The 18,726-nt window shown below is 32.2% G+C and overlaps 1 protein-coding gene across 1 annotated transcript; it reads right to left on the bottom strand.

Moving 5' to 3' along the window:
* Nucleotides 1–1,006: 1,006 nt before the first annotated feature.
* LOC127714608 (uncharacterized) lies at nt 1,007–18,667 on the bottom strand. The gene is made up of 4 exons (XM_052220675.1): nt 18,424–18,667; nt 16,720–16,937; nt 14,744–14,888; nt 1,007–7,599 (listed from the first exon to the last, which is right to left on the bottom strand). Exons 1-4 carry the CDS (start codon nt 18,665–18,667, stop codon nt 1,943–1,945), a joined length of 6,264 nt encoding a protein of 2,087 aa, XP_052076635.1. The 3' UTR covers nt 1,007–1,942.
* Nucleotides 18,668–18,726: the final 59 nt, after the last annotated feature.

Here is an 18,726-nt window from a genome sequence, read left to right as displayed (position 1 = left end):
CTACATATATATGTGTCATTATAGAATTAAGTCAGTGATCCGCTGACGTTGACATCGTTGAAATTGAACCTTCACCTTTTATTCTTAATATTAGGTAAACGGTAGAATGAATGAATTAAGCCTTTCGCATCTGATTTTTACACAAGTCTGTAGCCTTTTATTGAGTGGTTGTCGTTGGTTCATGTCTGTTATATTTGGGGTTTTTTTTGTAAAATGAATCGTTTTAACTTAAGCAATTCGTTCTCCTTTGAGTAGTTTTACATTTTGCATGTCGGTTTTTGTAACAGCTGACTATAAGGTATGCGTTTTTCTCTTTGACGAAGGCCGTAATGTGACCTTTAATTATTTATATCAACGTCATATGAACCTTGGTGGATAGTTGTCTCATTGTCTTATACCACATCTTTTTTTTTATTATGGTTTAAAAGGTTAATCAAGAGGAATATGCATATTTAAAAAGTATAATCCAGCGAGTTTAAGACAGTGAAAAAAGAGATGCAAAAGATATCAAAGGAAGAATATAAAAATGTTGAGGACAACAACAGTCTTAAAAACACAACACTGAAAATTAAAATCTGACCAACACTTTCCAAAATAAAAACTGATATTACAGTAGATTAAGCATTATGCTTCATCATTTTGGAACCTTTGATGTAAGCATCAAATCTCTTTTAAGAAAATGATAATGGGAAATACAAGCTCTTGAATACCGTTTCAACTGGGAGATACTCCATATGCTGGAATATTCATGCAATATATGTCGCAATAACAAGTCTACCTTTAACAATAACAAAATTAAGTTCAACAGCAAATTATTCATAAATTTAACAAAAAACAAAACCTCAGTTTTGGTGACAATACTTAGATTTAATGAGCAATGTTCTTAACAAGTCCATTGCAACTATATACAATCTTATTTGACCTAGACATTCCAACGCACAGACAGGATGATTACCATGCAATTCTTGTTGATACTGTTTTGTGAATATAATTAAGAGAACATTAATAAGTAAAATGTATACATTTATTGAAACATTACGATAAGTCTTATAAATATTATTAATCATGTAAATGTTCATTTCATCTTAAGAAGGGTATCAAAATTTAAACTTAAATATTCAACAACAGTTACATTAGTCGATCGCATTTGAAACGTTGTACTCTAAGATAATGTTATCAGCGATGATTCAAAAATACTAAATATATTTGAACAATTTATACATGTTCATGGATACAAATCCCTCCTTTACTACAAATGTTGTGGTGCAATTGATGGCATTGCTTAAATTTGTTTGGTCATTCACAACTATTGTACGAAAACAAAAGATCATAAAAAATTAAAGGAAGAAACCAGATGTCGATATTAAACCGAGCAAATAACATTTTCAACACATTTTCAAACACAATACGTATAGTTCTAAAGCAATAAGCTACACATTTGCAAGACAAACACAAAAGAAACTGTTTCAAATACACAAAAAATATCAAATTATCTAAATCAAATTTGAATATACTGTAATATACAATCAATCTATATCTGCTCAAGAATGTTCTAGAAAAAGCTGTGTTGGGGTCTGTGAATTATCTGCAATTAAGTGACAAAGGCTGTAAACAGTCAAGAGTACCTCCAAAGTAATACCGACAAAAAAGATTACCATTGTTGGAATTGTAAGACTATATTCTCAGAGACCCCTACAGTTTCCACTAGAACAATCATTTAATAGATACTGTGAATTCAGATAGTAGTATATACATTTATCGTTACGATTGTTCAACAATCCTCACAAGTAGGAGTTTATTCATTGAAATTTCAAAACATTCTGCATGCAAATCTTAATAGGAAAATATGAATTGCGAGTTTTTAAGTTTTGCGACTCTAATCAAAATTACCAGAAAAATTAAACGATCGCAAACTTTTCTGAATTTACAAAAAACTAAAGTTTTAAGAGATTTTACATTTCCTTTTTTTCTCTCGTCTTATTCCTTTGTTCTCGCGTCTTAATAATAACATTATTTCAGTATGATTCAATTCTGAAGCTATATCCAAAGCACTTTCATTGCGTTGGTTTCGAAGGCTAGAATTACAATTATAGCGTAATAATAGTTCTACAATATCGGTATGACCCCTACTGGAAGCTATGTGGAGAGGACTTTGATTATACTTATCACTTAGATTAGGATCACAATTGTTTTTTAACAATAGTTTTACAATCTCAGAAAAGCCCTCAAACGAAGCCTTAAAAAGAGGCGTTTCATTATCAGAATTACATATATTAGAATCGAAATTGTTCATTAATAATAATTTTACAATTTCGATAGAGCCCATTTCTGTTGCTATGATGAGGGGTTTTTTGATATACATATTACATTTATAATAATCACAATTATTTTCCAGTAACATTTTTACAATGTCTGCATTGCCGTTATATACAGCTGCATAGAGAACCCAACTATAAGTTTTCATACACAGTTTGATGTTATGTTCAGATTTATATTTCAGGATCATCGCTACTATTTCAGTATGGTTTAAGTAGGATGCAATATACAAAGGACTAACAGTCGTTACGTCAGAAACCTCAATTTCACACATACGGTTTAATAATAGTTGCACAATCTCAATCTGGCCGTTGCGTGAGGCTAAGCTAAGAGGAGACATGTTGACCTCATTTAATATGTTAACATCACAATTATTTTGCACCAATAATTCTGCAATTTTGGTATGGCCTTGCAACAGTGCTTGGAATAGAGGCGTTTCGTGTTGATCATTACAGAGATTTAGATCACAGTTGCGTTCTGCTAATACTTTAACAACTTCATAATGACCATTACACGAAGAAATACAGAGAGGGGTTTCATTTTTATTATTAGATATATTTGCACTAGAGTTTCTAGCAAGTATCAATTTTACCATTTCTGTGTTACCGTTACATGCGGCTCTAAACAAAGGTGTTTCATTTTCTTCATTCACGATATTTGTATCACAAATTTGTTCAGATAGTAATTTTTCAGCTTTGGCTGTGTTGTCTTTATAACTAATATCCGTATTGCAGTTACTTTTGTTAAGTAATACTTTCACAACCTCTAGATGGTGATTTGATACTGCAATGAAAAGAGGAGTCTCGTGCTTTATGTTAAAGAAATTGCAGTCAATGTTATGTTCTAAAAGAAGTTTTACAATTTCTACGTGACCTTTACTAGCAGCTGTAAAAAGCGGCGATTCGTTTTCTATATTGTGAATATTGGAATCACATTTGCATTTCAATAACAATTTTACCATTTCTGCGTTACCGTTACTTGCGGCTCTAAACAAAGGTGTTTCATTTTCTTCATTCACGCTATTTGTATTACAAATTTGTTCTGATAGTAATTGTTCATCCTCGGTTGTGTTGTCTTTATTGCTCATATCCGTATTGCAGTTTCTTTTGTTAAGTAATACTTTCACAACCTCTAGATGGTCATTTGATACTGCAATGAAAAGAGGAGTCTCGTGTTTGTTGTTAAAGAAATTGCAGTCAACATGGTCAATGTTATGTTCTAAAAGAAGTTTTACAATTTCTACGTGACCTTTACTAGCAGCTGTAAAAAGCGGTGATTCGTTTTCTATATTGTGAATATTGGAACCACATTTGTATTTCAATAACAACTTTACCAATTCAACATAACCTTTAGATGAAGCAACAAACAGTGGCGTTTCTTGAAATTTATTAACACTACTAGCATCACAGCCGTTTTCTAGCAATATTTTAGCAATTTGCATATTATCTTTACATGCAGCATTGTAAATTGGTGTTTCATCCAATGTGTTGCCAATATTTGGATTAGCGTTGTGTTCTAATAATACCTTTACGACATTTGTAGAACAAATATTGGAAGCTTTAAACAAAGGAGTCTCATTATTTTCATCGCTGATGTTAGGGTCTGCTTTGTGGTCTAGCAATAATTTTACAATACCGACATGACGAACTCCTCTTGAAATTGCTACATTCAGACAAGTTTTTCCTCTTTTATCAGGGATATCAATATACTTTGTTGGTTCTTTCTCAGAACTGTCACTGGTAGATAATTCGTTGGTTTTCGTCTTTTTATCATTCGAATCATGTTGTAATAATAACTTTACAACCTGCATATGACCATAACGACAAGCTGTAAACAAAGGTGTTTCGTAGTCTTCATTGGAGATTTCTGGATCACAATGGTAATGTAACAATAACTTTACAACCTCAATATGACCATTTTGACAAGCTATAAATAAAGGTGTTTCGCTGTCTTTATTGTGGATAGTTGAATCACGAGGATGTTCTAACAACGACTGTACATGGCCTTCACGACAAGCTATAGACAAAGGTTTTTCGCTGTCTTTATAGCATAAATCTGGATTACAATGGTGTTGCAAAAGTAAATGAACAATATCAACATTACCGTTGCGCGAAGCAACATGGAGTGGTGTCTCATGATCAGTATCATACATCTCGAGATCATTGGTATGTTCAATTAATAGTTTTACAAGCTCTGTATAACCAGCACCGGAAGCGTAATGCAAAGGTGTTTTATTGCGCCTGTTTCTGATATTTGCATCACACTTGTATTTCAACAATAGTCTTACAATCTCAATTTGACTCTTCATTGTAGCTACTAAAACCGGTGTGTCCCCAAAAATATCGATAGCATTTACATTTGCTTTGTGATCTAACAATAAATTAACGGTATCTGTTCGGCCTGAGAAAGAAGATCTAAAGAGAGGCGTTGCGCCATATTTATCACGTATGTTTATGTCACAGTTTTCGTTTAAAAGTATTTTTGCAATATTAGTATGACCAAGACAGCAAGCTACGTGCAGCGCTGATTGGTTAAATTCATAATCAGTACTGTTTACCATAACTTGTTTTTCTAATAAAGAATTAACTGCAATTGTTTCATCTCTTTTACAGGCTAAATAAAAACGTATTGCATTATACCGGTTTTTGATATTTCCGCCTGCTCCATAATCAAGCATTAGGCTTACAATTTCTGTGTTATCCTTTTCTAGCGCAACAAAGAAAGGTGTTATATTAATCATATTACAAATATTGTAATCGGCGCCATATTTTAAAAGTACCTTTGCAGTATCCGTGTGATTTGCGATCAAAGCTCTAAAAAGAGGTGTTACATTATCCTCATCGTGGTGATCTGTTTCTGATTTGTACTTCAACAGCAATGATACAATGTCTGTGTAACCTTTTTCCGATGCTATATCAAGAGGTATTTGACTGTACTTATCTCTCAAATTTGGGTCAGCATTATATACTAGTAATAACTTTACAACATCAATATAACCACACTTCGAAGCTTCAAAAAGTGGCGTCACATCTCCCCAGCTTCCAGTATTAGGTTCAGCATTATGTGATAAAAGTAGTTTTACTATTGCAGCATGTCCTTTAAGTGAAGCTATATACAGAGGAGTTATTTTTCCTCTGCTTTTAATATTTGGATTAGCTTTATGGTTTAAGAGTAATTCTACAACATCTTTATAACCTTTTTCTGAAGCTACATATAGAGAAGTTTCTAACATTCCACTTATAACTTTTCGATCAGCTTTATTTTTTAATATGGTCAGTAGAGTATCTACAACGCCATTTTCTGTGTTATTCCTTTCAGCCGTAATGAGAAAAGGTGTCATAATAATAACATCACAAATATCGATAGCAGCGCCATGTTCTAAAAGTACCCTTGCAGTATCCGTGTGATTTGCAATCAAAGCTCTAAAAAGAGGTGTTACATTATCCTCATCACGGTGATTTTTGTCTGATTTGTACTGTAACAGTAATGATACTATGCCTGTGAAACCTTTTTCCGATGCTATATCAAGTGGAATTCGACTGTACTTATCTCTCAAATTGGGGTCAGCATTATATTCTAGTAGTAACTTTACAACATCTATATGACCATTCCTCGAAGCCTCAAGCAGAGGTGTTACATTTCCCCAGCTGACAGTATTAGGATAAGCTTTAAATGATAACAGTAGTTTTACTATAGTCGCATAACCATTCAATGCAGCTACATACAATGGTGCTATTTTTACTCTGCTTTTAATATTAGGATTGGCTTTGTGGTAAAGTAATAATTTTACAATATTACTATAACCCTTCTCTGAGGCTGCAAAAAGTGAGGTTTCTGATTGTCCACATATGATATCTGGATTAGCTTCATGCTGTAACAGGATCGTGACAGTATCGACAAATCCCTCTGTTGATGCTTTAAATAATGGGGTGTCTACACGTAAAATGTTAAAATAGCTAAAGCTTACATCTCTACTGTCCACGTCAATATCTTTTGATAACAATAATTGTAACATATCACTATAATCTTGACATACCATTGAAAATATCAACGTGTAATGTGTTTCGTTGTCTAATAAATTAACAGTTTTACGTATATCAATACTGTCTACAAGAAATCCGATCAATTGCTGACGAAACGATTCATACTTTAATTGTGTATTCAAGAATATATTTTCAAGAAAACCGTCATTTATATCTCTTAGCAGTCTCTCAAAATATTTTGTTGTCTTTGTTTCCGGAATTGTAATGCAATAATCTGTTGCATCCGTTTCCTCTGTAATTAAACGTTCCAACAGAAATCGATCTCGTACAACTTCTGTGTGGGCAATATTAAGCACAAGATCAAACTTATGCTGACCGCAGAAAGACACAAAAATTGTAAACAATTTGTCATGCAAAATACTGTATGTATCTGCACTTTTTTTTATATATCCCTCGCACAATTTTTCTAATTCATATCCTATAATTTGAGGTGATAAATTACTTTGAACCTGAAAGTTGTCAAATAACTCTTCAAGAACTTGTTTAATACCTGATTTTTCTAACAACAGATTTTCGTGTAAATTGTTATTATAAACAATGAAAAGGAATAACGTTGCAAATGTTGTTTGATCATTAGAATTAAATAACAATTGAATATCCTCTCTTATTACCTGTACTGGGTTAGAAAAAAACGCAATGACATCTCTTCCTGTTTGCTTTGTATAAAGATTGCATAAAAGGGGGAAAAAGTCAAACATCTCAAAAATATTTACCTGTATTTTTGTCACCTCCTCGTTTGTCAGATACATCTTAGCGATTGACATTCTCTCTGGTTTTGTCAAGCAAAAATCAGATGTTAAATTACATACCGCAGTAGCCATAAACATGATATTTTTAAAGAGACGGTCTTGAAAAATGTGTGTTCTACACGAAGATAAAATTTTTACTGTGTTACTTTTAAACATTTTTTTTATTGCAACTTTCATTCTACTCATAGCGTTAACCAAATTGTTGTCAATTGTAGATTTACCACAAATGTCATCAATAACAAACACTTGTTTGTGTTCAGGATTAAAATATTGTAAGATGCAATCTGGACTTGAAAGAGGTACGATGTCAAACCCTTGTTGATGATGTAACATTAAAGCAACATATTGGATAGATGTAGACTTTCCGCATCCTGATGATCCAACAGCAACAACGGTATCCGTTTTCTTTACCAAGTGAAGTAGATGTTTGATAGCTCTTGTTTCTACTACTTTTTGTTTTTCCCATTCTTCGATTATCGCGATATGGATCCCTACAAAAGTTACATATAACTGCCTTAATGACATTGTTACATAATGAGATAGAATTACTGATTATTCAGTTTGTTTTGATTCTAAAGAAAACTTCAGAATGTAATACAAAAAGAATGTATTCTATTACAAATTGGATTATGTTGTTCCCAAATGAATTTTTGTTTTCAGAGTTTGGTCATATTTGTACGAAACGTTATGACTTTAAGAATCAGATACCGTTTAGAGGATTTCTAAAACATAACCCAGCAGACATTTGACGTTGTATATACATCAGTTCGACGTCAGACCCTAACGTTGCGCCTACGTAAGATTTTGGTTGTAAATAATATTTTGTAGACGTTTAAAACTGACGTCTTCCCAACGTCTTGACATACGTCCGTTCAACGTTTGTACAACGTAGTTACAACATCAGTACAACGTTGGTACAATATCAGATCAACCAACAGGATGAACTCGAATAAGGATGTTCCACGTCTGTACAACGTCATAACAACCACAATTAAACCTCTTTAAATATCCTCAGATGTGTGTACAACGTTTAATCAACGTCCTAACAACACCATTAAACCTCTTTAAATATCCTCAGATGTCTGCACAACGTCTAATCAACATCCTAACAACCACCATTAAAACCTCTTTAAATATCCTCAGCTATCTATACAACGTCTAATCAACGTCATAACAACCACTATTTAACCTCTTTAAATATCCTCAGATGTCTTCAGAGCTAATTAAAGACCAAAGTAAATCCTTATTAACGTTCTTAAATTGGACAACTTTATTTAATGAAACAATAATTCATACAAGTTGACGTCCTGAATAAGTGCTTCAACATCATTAAGACCTCAGAAAATCATTCCTTCCTACAAAGGCTGGTAACCTTATAATTCATGTCTCCACAACTACTTTGTACATCAATCTGCTGTTGACCAGGGGTTATAAAATGGTCGCATTGTCCGGGCTTGACCAGTAAATTATATTTTTGACTTGATATGCAGAGCCTGAAGTGGACATATAAGGTTTTGTCAAGTAAATATAGGAGAAACCAACAAATATCAATTAGTTAAGTTCTAAAAAGCAGAGCTATGAGCATTGAACACTTGAAATAAGTGTTGAAACAAAACAATAGATAATTGAATGAATCTACATATTTTAATGTGGTATTTTTAAAAACATCAATGTCTATTTTCTGCTCCATTTCTATTGATGTCTGCTGCTCCGTCAGTTGATGTCCCAACTTTCTTCTTCCGAACACTCTTCCCATTCTGCCAGGTGGGTACTTCAGATAAGCTGCTGTTACCTGTATGTCATGTACCGTTTCTAAAATAAAAAATGTATAATTTATGTGAAAATCAAACAGTTTAGTGTCAACAAGATAATGTCATTAGTGCTGCATTATCAATGTTTTGAGCAAATTTTGAGGCAAACAGTTAAACCCCTGACTTCAATAACAAATTGGTCTAGGTATAGTAAAAATATTCTTTATATTTTTTTATAAAGCAAGGGATCATACATTGCAAACACAGATCAATGATTGAAAATATAAAGTTTTTTTTTCAAATTATATAGTTATCACCGATATCTTGACAGTCACTCATCTTGAGAAACAATAATGCACCGCAAGCACCGAGATCTTTACAATCACTCATCTTGGGAAACAATAATGCATCACAAGCACCGAGATCTTGACAGTCACTCATCTTGGGAAACAATAATGCATCACAAGCACCGAGATCTTGACAGTCACTCATCTTGGGAAACAATAATGCATCACAAGCACCGATATTTTGACAGTCACTCATCTAGGGAAACAATAATGCATCACAAGCACCGAGATCTTGACAGTCACTCATCTTGAGAAACAATAATGCGTCACAAGCACCGAGATCTTGAGTCACTCATCTTGAGAAACAATAATGCACCACAAGCACCGAGATCTTTACAGTCACTCATCTTTGGAAACAATAATGCACCGCAAGCACCAAGATCTTGACAGTCACTTTTGAGATGAAATAATTCCCCACAAGCACCAAGACCTGTACAGTCACTAATCTTGAGGAAACAATAATTAATGCACCGCAAGTACCGAGATCTTTACGGTCACTCATCATGAGAAACAATAATGCACCACAAGCATCGAGATCTTGACAAACAGTCTTTTTGTATAATAAAACACCCATAAAAATGTATCCTACATTGCCAGATCGACCCTATATTTTTACAATAATTCAAAATAAATATTAATCATGAAAAATTAATTATGATGATATATATTTTATTTTATATTTAAATTCTTCATCAATAGATATTTATGGCATTTTTGCTATACGCAAGAAGTAGTTTAACATTGAAACTTTGTTTACATTCTTCTTCAAACTGTAATAAATTCCAGTATTTTGCGATACTTTTTATTTTATTTTACATATACATGTATATGGGTTATGTTTAGATACCAAAACTATAGGAATATTTGCTTTTTCCTTGAATTTTATGTACTGTAATAATTAACTACGGTTAATTAAGCATCAGTATTAAATATATCATCTATTTCGACGTTATCATATAAATTTGGTCAGATTGTGTATTAATTTGCCATCGTCACACGTGTTTCTTATCTGCATATTACTTCGCCGATAACATGTTGGAATACATGCTGAGAGTGACAGCTAGAGTAGAAAAAATTTGTGTGTTTTAAATGTATTTCAAGGTCAAGAATATCATGTGTTGTAAATCTTTGACTTGTAATTGCATCAACATATAAAAATAAGAACGAAATGTTATCGTTTGAATTTACATAGGTGAATTCAACTTCAATAAGGGATTATAAAATTAAATAATTATTTCAATATTTGCCAGACGAATAATTTCTTCAATTTCATCCGATGCTCAATGATATATTATGAATCCATCCTCTCTGTATCTGCAATTATGATAGAATTTTGGAGAAAGCGTTACTAAGTTGAAAAACTTGTATCTAATATCCATTTATCCATTTTGAACAATAAAATATGTTTAAACTAATATTAGAATACTTTGCCACACGCTTATGCTTTTTACCAAGTCATTGTTCATAATGTTTTTAACACAAGTTTCATCATCCATTTTTCAATATTCACATGTCAAATATATCTTAAGGTCAACCTAGTTGTTCGCTGAGGCTTACATTATATTAATTATATCTGATCCGAGATCTGATCTGCACAAATCACTGTACACTCATACTTGCGGGAACAGCGACTAATTACAGCTACAATACTGATTACACTAAATTATGATATATCTTATATCAAAGCAAACAATAAATGAAAATTACACTTACCTTGCACTTCTTACAGCATCCGTCGTAGAATTTGTTGTTGTAATCAAATTGGCGCACATAAATTCGAAATGTCGGCCTCATACGCATGCGCCAATTGAAATAAAATCTGTTTCTTGTACTGAATTGAAATATTTTACGGCGAAATTTTTTAAACAGTTTATTCATTGACTTTAATCATATCAATTTGATATATTAGTAACAGTAATCATTGAATTTATTCAAAAACACAAGTAAACCAATTTAAATAAAAGGTTGCGTGCCTGCTGGGTATATATGTTCAGGTAAGTATGATTTCGATATTTTTGATTAATTTAGACGTCCGACCGACATTTGGAATCCGACGTTGTGTCGACGTTGTATAAGGTTGTGACAAAAAACCAAGGTTATATAGACGTCATTCTATTGCCAGTCGACGTTGAACCGACGTTGAATTTAGGTCGCTGACGATGCGACCTATTTTCAACCAAATATCCACGTCGATCTGTACAACATCGGGTGTCTGCTTGGAAGCAAAATTGACTACTGCAATGCCAGTTTTATGTTCTTGATTAAACTACTGAACTAGAACAACAACAGCTACAAGAAATATTTATTTTGCCAATAACAGTACCAAAAATGAGCGCAATATTAGGGTGTCACACCACGAATTCCACCAACCAAATTTAATGAGATCTGTGAATTCTACACAATATTTATGGGAGGTCAGAATTGTTGGTGAACCAAATAGTACAGTCAGACTGATTAAACATAATCAAAAGACTTAAAGCAAAGTCTAACTCAATTATTTCGTGTTTAACTGCGTGATATTTGATGTTAAAATAGAGAAAATAAGTTATATGACAATGATTTGAAAATATATGATATGTTCTATTATGTATCATTTTGCGCTCTTCACTGGATATCTGGCATGTCTAAATCTGGAAAAGAAACCTATATTTCTTGTTGGTGTTTTCTGTATTACTAATGAATTTTTCATACAGCCAATGCATATTTCTTTCTATTGTTTTGATAAAAACATATAGTATTTTGTTATTTTTTACATCTAAAGCTTCTTGAAAATAACAATTATGTAAGATATTTTTTTCGTAATCAATTATCATTGAGAAAATGTATCTCTTCTCAAAGTTTCAGACAGGTTTTTGTTTATCGAGGAAGTGGAAATTAAACAATAAGTTTCGACCGTTACAAACTGCACTCCATTTAAAAGTTTGGATTTTGTACTTTATTATTTTATATTTATCGAATCGGCCGTTTTCTATATCAACTTTATGAGCTACAAATTGGAATGTGAAACCTTTTAAAATATTTAATCAGGTTTTTTTATAAGAAATTGTATTAGTAGATTACGACATAGTACACAAAATATAACTAAATTTGTTGCATTATTTTTAGTTACACCTAATGCCGACTTCCAGAATTTGTGATGCATTTTCTCACTTATACATATATTTCACATTTAAACGAAAGCCTTCAACTCTGTTTCATTAATTACGCTTTTGCGAATAATAGCAATTATTATACCTCAGTATGTTTTTTCTATATAAAAAAGAATGAAATATTTGTGCTATTTCATTCCACAGACTATTTGGCAGTCAATAGACTATTACCCCGGTCAATTGTCTTATCAACATATTTCCCGTACTTTTTCATTCTAATTTTTCATTGGACAACAATGACGTCATTGACTATTTTGCTTGGCAACGTTAAACTCTGAAATATCGTAAACGACATATTATGTATGTGTCTGTCGTCGTAATTTCAAATTAATGTATAACTAACCAGAAGCAATTAAAAAAGAAAGAGAAAATCTACGCGACATATTTTAATAACTAAAATATAACAAATGTATGGTATGAGTCTGTCGTCGTCTTCATAATCAGGGATTGCTTTGGTGTACGGTAATATATCTAGCTAGCGTTAATTATATGCACGGGAATTTTTACAAAAGGATTCCTCGTCTTGATTACAGTAAATAAAATATTGACTAATACCACACGGGCAAAGAAAAAAACCCATCGGATAGTTCATCTTGTGTATGTTTATGTGACTATTTGTTTTTTCCCCAAGTGATGTATGCAGTCTTTTTAGAAAGATCTTTTGTTCGGTATAATAAAACACTTAATGACTGGCTATGAGTGTAATAGTAAGTTTGTTGTCCCTTTGATACTAACTATTGCCCTCGGTTTAGCCTCGAGCAATAGTTGGTATCTCAGGGACAACAAACTTGCTATTACCCTCATAACCAGTCAATAGGTGTATATTACTTATTTCAAAACAAGTATAATAATATGATAACATCATCATGGTTATTGTGAAAGACATTATATTTACTGCAAATATCACTAAATCGGAAACACTCATCATCTGCTAAAAGTTTGCTATCATGATCATTGCATGAAACTGAATAAATTCTCTTGAAAATTTTTGAATGATTACTGTTGTATTAATCTACTTAATTGGATAACCAGATAGAATAAAGCATTCATCATTTGAAACCTTAATACATATTTCATGTATTTCTCAATTTTTTTGTGTCAAAACGTCTTTATGTTTCTATTTTAAAAAGCACGCACTGGTAAAACAATTTTGAACTGAAACGGTCATTTTGGTATCAAGAACTCTTTATAGACTGAACACTCAATTCATATTATTCATGTTATTTTGTCATGTTTAGTCTTTGAGTCAATTTTCAACTTATCCAATAAAGATTTGTTCAATCTATATTAAGACTGTTCAGCATTTATAACTAACCTGTACATAACCCTAACATACTGAAATATCTAAATAGCTTCTGAATAGTTCTGAATTAACTGCAAGAAAAACGACTGACCAGTACAGAACTTACAATAAAATGAATAATTGAAAATTAAGTTAGCTCGTTAAAAAAAGACTACTCAAATGATGTTGAGATTAATTTTGGTCATTTTCATTTTTCATTGGGGTTTTTTTTGTCCTCAACTCCGAGCTTGAATATCCCAGTGGTGTCTTTCATCTCTTTTTGGCAAATAGTTTAATGTAAAAAGTATTGAATTTGCTGTTTAAGAAAACACTCAGTTGAATTTCTCATTGACACTAATTATAATCACATATAATGTGTATAAGGTATTTATCCGGATTCGTTGGATAACATAATCGGGAATGCTTTATGTTTAGTATTGAATTATCTGTTAATTATACGCTTTACAATTATCAATATCTGTTGGCTTTCTTTTTGAAACATGTTTAACTTAGTATGAAGTATATTTGTTTAACTTTCACATTAGGTTTCTCTCTGTGGTTTTCCAAACACCCATAAGAAGACAGTAAATTTACAGGGAATAACAGATGCTTGAAAAAATATAGATCACAAGTCATGAAAGATAATTACACAGGAAACGTATTTTATTTGTATGTACATGCGCTAATTACCCTTAATTAGCCTTTAGATTTAACCATCGTTGTTTTGTCGCCCTGATATTTTTACTTAACTGGAGTTTATCGCCGCCACTATCAATCAACGACATAGCAATAAAATTTCGTTATCAAGAATAACCTAGTATCTTCATTTTCAAACACATGATAAAGGCTTATCTTTTGCAGATTTAGAATTCAACAAACATACTTATCTATTTTCATAAAGTATGCCATTTTACAGGGCATCTTTATAAGTTGCTATGTTTTTTCATTCATCTGGTTAAAATAACCCAAGAGTTGACTATTCTTTATTTTTTGCCTTTGAATTTTTGTTAGGTGTCTTCATTCTATAATTTGATATAATTACTCAACATCAAACATCTTCAAACAGAAAGCTCGTCAACATTTGAAAAAAATGAACAATAACTAACCCTTTAACCCCTTTGGAATCGGGTCATGTGATCTCTCCATATTTCTTATCTCTATGATTATTTCTCTATCATTGTTATCTAGCTTACATATTTTCAGGTTATCACATTTTTGTTGAAAGCTGTGTCCACCCAGACTTACAATTGCCTTAAATAGAATAATAAACTATAACTTAGAAATTATATATGATCGTTTTGTCAAACTCTTTAGATCAAAGAAGAAAATGGTATCCATTTCCTTGAAAGACATTCAACTTTATGTCACATGAGCATATCTTGTATTGTAATTCTTCATTTTTAACATACTTGTACTATTAAAAGCGACTGTATAGTTATTTCAAGTTAAATTTTCATCAAGAGTTCCAAGTGATGAAGTTTAAATAATCCCTTCGAAAATTTTATGGAGGCCATCAGGAGTTGGTTGACCATTATGGAATATGTTTTAGTTGTCGTAACCACAATTCCGTCCTCTTTTCCTCGAATATGACCCACTAAATTGACTCATCTCCGGTTATGTACTTGCAAGAGAAACAAGATGAGTGCCACATATAGGACACGATTGGCTTACCGTTCCAGAGAACATGCAATTATCCCCGGTTTGAAGTAGAGTTAATGATGCTTAGTCTTTAGTCTTCTATGTTGTGTTTTGTATACTGTAGTTAGTCTTTTCGTAGTTTTTTGTTTTGTTGCAATGTTATTGTCAAATAGTGCTCGATTTATGAATATCTTTCTCCCATGTTTTCCGTAACACATTGTGTTATTCAATTGCAATTTTATTTAACCTTTTTGATTTTGTGTTACAATTTTGAACGTCATGTGGCCACTTATTTGTACCAAACTAAATAAATTCCCACGTCAATTATGTTAATGATTTTGTTCACAGAATTCTGCCACATAATAAACATTTAATATATTCAAAAGCTTATTGAACTTAACATTCTTCTTGTTTTTTTTTTTTTTTTATTTAAAATAAAAACCACTATATCTCAAGTTAATTTGAGTCCCAAAAATAAAGTTTAATTTTCTACTTAAAAGTGTGTTATCTATTTGAAAAATTAAAAAAGAAAGGCATTCCTGAAAATGTAAGGTTTAGTTGTCATGGCTGTATAATGAGAAAATACCTTGATAATATTCATAACATCGTCCTTCCTTTCGCTCAGTCGCTCCGTTATTTTCATATCACGCCTTTGAAACGTAAGCAGAACTTATCAGCGACATCACAATTTCTGAGGGAAAGATATCTGCGCTTTTGAGCGGAAAGATATAATACATTATCAGCCGCTTTACTCAAGTAGTAAATTGGAGTCACGTGCGGATTTGAACGCACAACTGACATGGTATGGATACAGTAGTTCGACCACCGATCATCGAATATCGAACTACTTTTTGTGCATTTGATCAGTATAACATTTTGCCTAATACTGTTATTCCTAACAAGAAAAGATATACACACGATGAAAATTACACGAAAATGCCTGTAACAAGTCAGGAATATAACAGTTGTTATCCATTCGTTTGATGTGTTTAAGCTTTCGATTTTGCCATTTGATTAGGGACTTTCCGTTTTGAATTTTTCGCAGAGTTCGGTATTTTTTGTTATTTTACTTTATTGTATATTATATTTCGGTTTTGAAAGACTTATCAATCCTAAGCATTTGCCAATTTGGACAAAAAAAATATTTTACAAATGCAGCCTGAAATGAAAACTGAAATTAAATCAAATTAATGCCGGTTCAGATAGCCTAAAATCATATTGTTAGAAGGAAACCGATATATTTTCCAACTGTGAACCAATATCAGCGCATACACATTGGAATTAAAGATGATACTAACAATTTTGTATATATGATTTGTTGAGTCTGCTTAATCGTTTACTTATGTTGCAAACACATTTGTAATTATATGATTTCTCAGTCGAGTCATATTGTTCCTTAAAAGGTTATTCTTCAGAACAAACAGTTGTTAAGACATAGAATTACCCGAGAAATGTCGGTCCAGTAATCGTTGAGTTGGCTGTCAGTTAATACACCATCATTGGAGTGAGCAATCTTGTTCCTATAATATTTCAGCCTTGATAAATCAGCCCCTTCACTTGTATCAGTTGGATGTGGTAAAATGTCCGATACTGATATCTGTGCTAGATGTCTAATCAAACAAATCATCAGTGTCAAGTCAAAAGTCGTAGATGAGGCCTTCCCTATTCAAATAGCACAAAATCAGAGTGTGTACAATGCCAATTACAACTTTGTATGAGATTATATGTTTGATAAAAGGCTTATGGGTTTAACTACTTGTATGAAGACGTCTTGTTCTGAATATTCCTGAATAAGGTTAGTCCAGTGTTAATCAAATGTTCGTTAATACTAAAAAAAAATAGACGTGTTGTATGTATTATTTTCGGTATTTGAAAATCGCAAAATCCATATACACTTTTGTTTCAGTCGTGCTGATATAACTATTTCATTTTCTGCTTTCACTTCAAACATTTCTAAATGCATATTCAGTTCGATTATTAAAAAAACAATAACGTATAGATAACTCGACTGTACAAGAACACATGATAAGTATTTTACTTCTGATCTTCTTTCAACATTAAGATATTGAAATAGAAACCATGGTATCTAAACTATTTACTATTTAGAATGTCAAACAAAAAATATCTTTTCATTCTATTTTTTTTACTAAATAAAAGTTTTTTTAATTGATAAGATAAATAGACGGAATATACATGCAAGGTACCAAGGCATAATAAAATTTAGCACTAGCTAGAATGTAATTATGGTATATCCCTGCATGTGCTACGAAACGCGCTATAAACCTTCATTTGAATGCCCGAAAGATATAACTCTATAAGAATCACCTGACACTTGTCATTTTTTTTCATCAATAGAATTCTAACATTTTTAGAGGGTTACGCCCACAAGGAAGCTATTAAACCAAGAGTTCCAGGTGTTGAATTGAAATCATTCATTCTAAACAATTACAGACAATCATGAGATGATTGACTGTTATGGCATATTCGTTTCACAGATGATAGCAGATATGATTCAAATGTCGTACAATCCCATCCCTTTGTCACCAATAGGAAGTACCGAGTAAGACGTAATACCGGGTTTGTACTAACATGAGCAATACGACGGGTGCCACATGTGAAGCAGATTCTGCTTACCCTTCCGGATTACCTGAGGTCACCCCAAATTGTGTTTTTTTGTTGTTGTTTTTTTTTTTTTTTTTGGGGGGGGGGGGGGGGTGGGACGGGGTTTGTGCTACTATGTCTTTAATGTGTTTTATATACTATGGTTTAACTGTTGGTCGTTTTATTTTTGACTTATGAGTTTGAAAGTCCCTTTGGTAACTTTCGCCTCTCTTTTAGAGAATCAGATAATTGTAGTTCTGTTTACCCGAATCATTAGAAGGCAATGACAAAAACGTCAATATCATATACCTTACTGGCCTACTGGTTAATTCTCTTTACCCATGTTAACTATATCAAGACGACGGGGACGTGTTGGTGAAAGTATACACCTAAAATAACGTTTTCTGTTTACTTTACATGAAGTCTTTAAGAGCTCTAATTGATTTAGAGACCCTAAACTTAAAAGTCTGATGAATATTTTTTTTATATGTTTCATTTTAGCTCGTATATTAATCTATTCCTATACATATCTAATCTATACAATTACCTGAGATAGGAAATAAAAAATTCCATTGTGTCTGGTTTATAACTTTCTTTTCCTTCAAAGGTGCTAACACTTTAAGTCTAGCTTGATTCAGAGTTTGTTGAAGTGTAAAAGGGGCTAATTCCTTGTCAAATTTAAATCTGACAGCAGTTGGAGCCACTCGAAGTATTAAGTTCGCTGTCCGTAGGTAGTTTATTTCTTCTTGCGTTAATGAGCATTCAGTTGTGTTTGTTTTAATTGACGTCATTTCTCTGTAAAAAGAATCAATTAAAAATATATAACAGATTTTTGGAGACATATATACAG

This window comes from Mytilus californianus, unplaced genomic scaffold (assembly GCF_021869535.1).
Source record: "Mytilus californianus isolate M0D057914Y unplaced genomic scaffold, xbMytCali1.0.p SCAF_9, whole genome shotgun sequence".
Classification (NCBI taxonomy): Eukaryota; Metazoa; Mollusca; class Bivalvia; order Mytilida; family Mytilidae; genus Mytilus; species Mytilus californianus.
The sequence above is the reverse complement of the archived record's forward strand: the minus strand, read 5'-3'. Positions and strand labels throughout refer to the sequence as shown.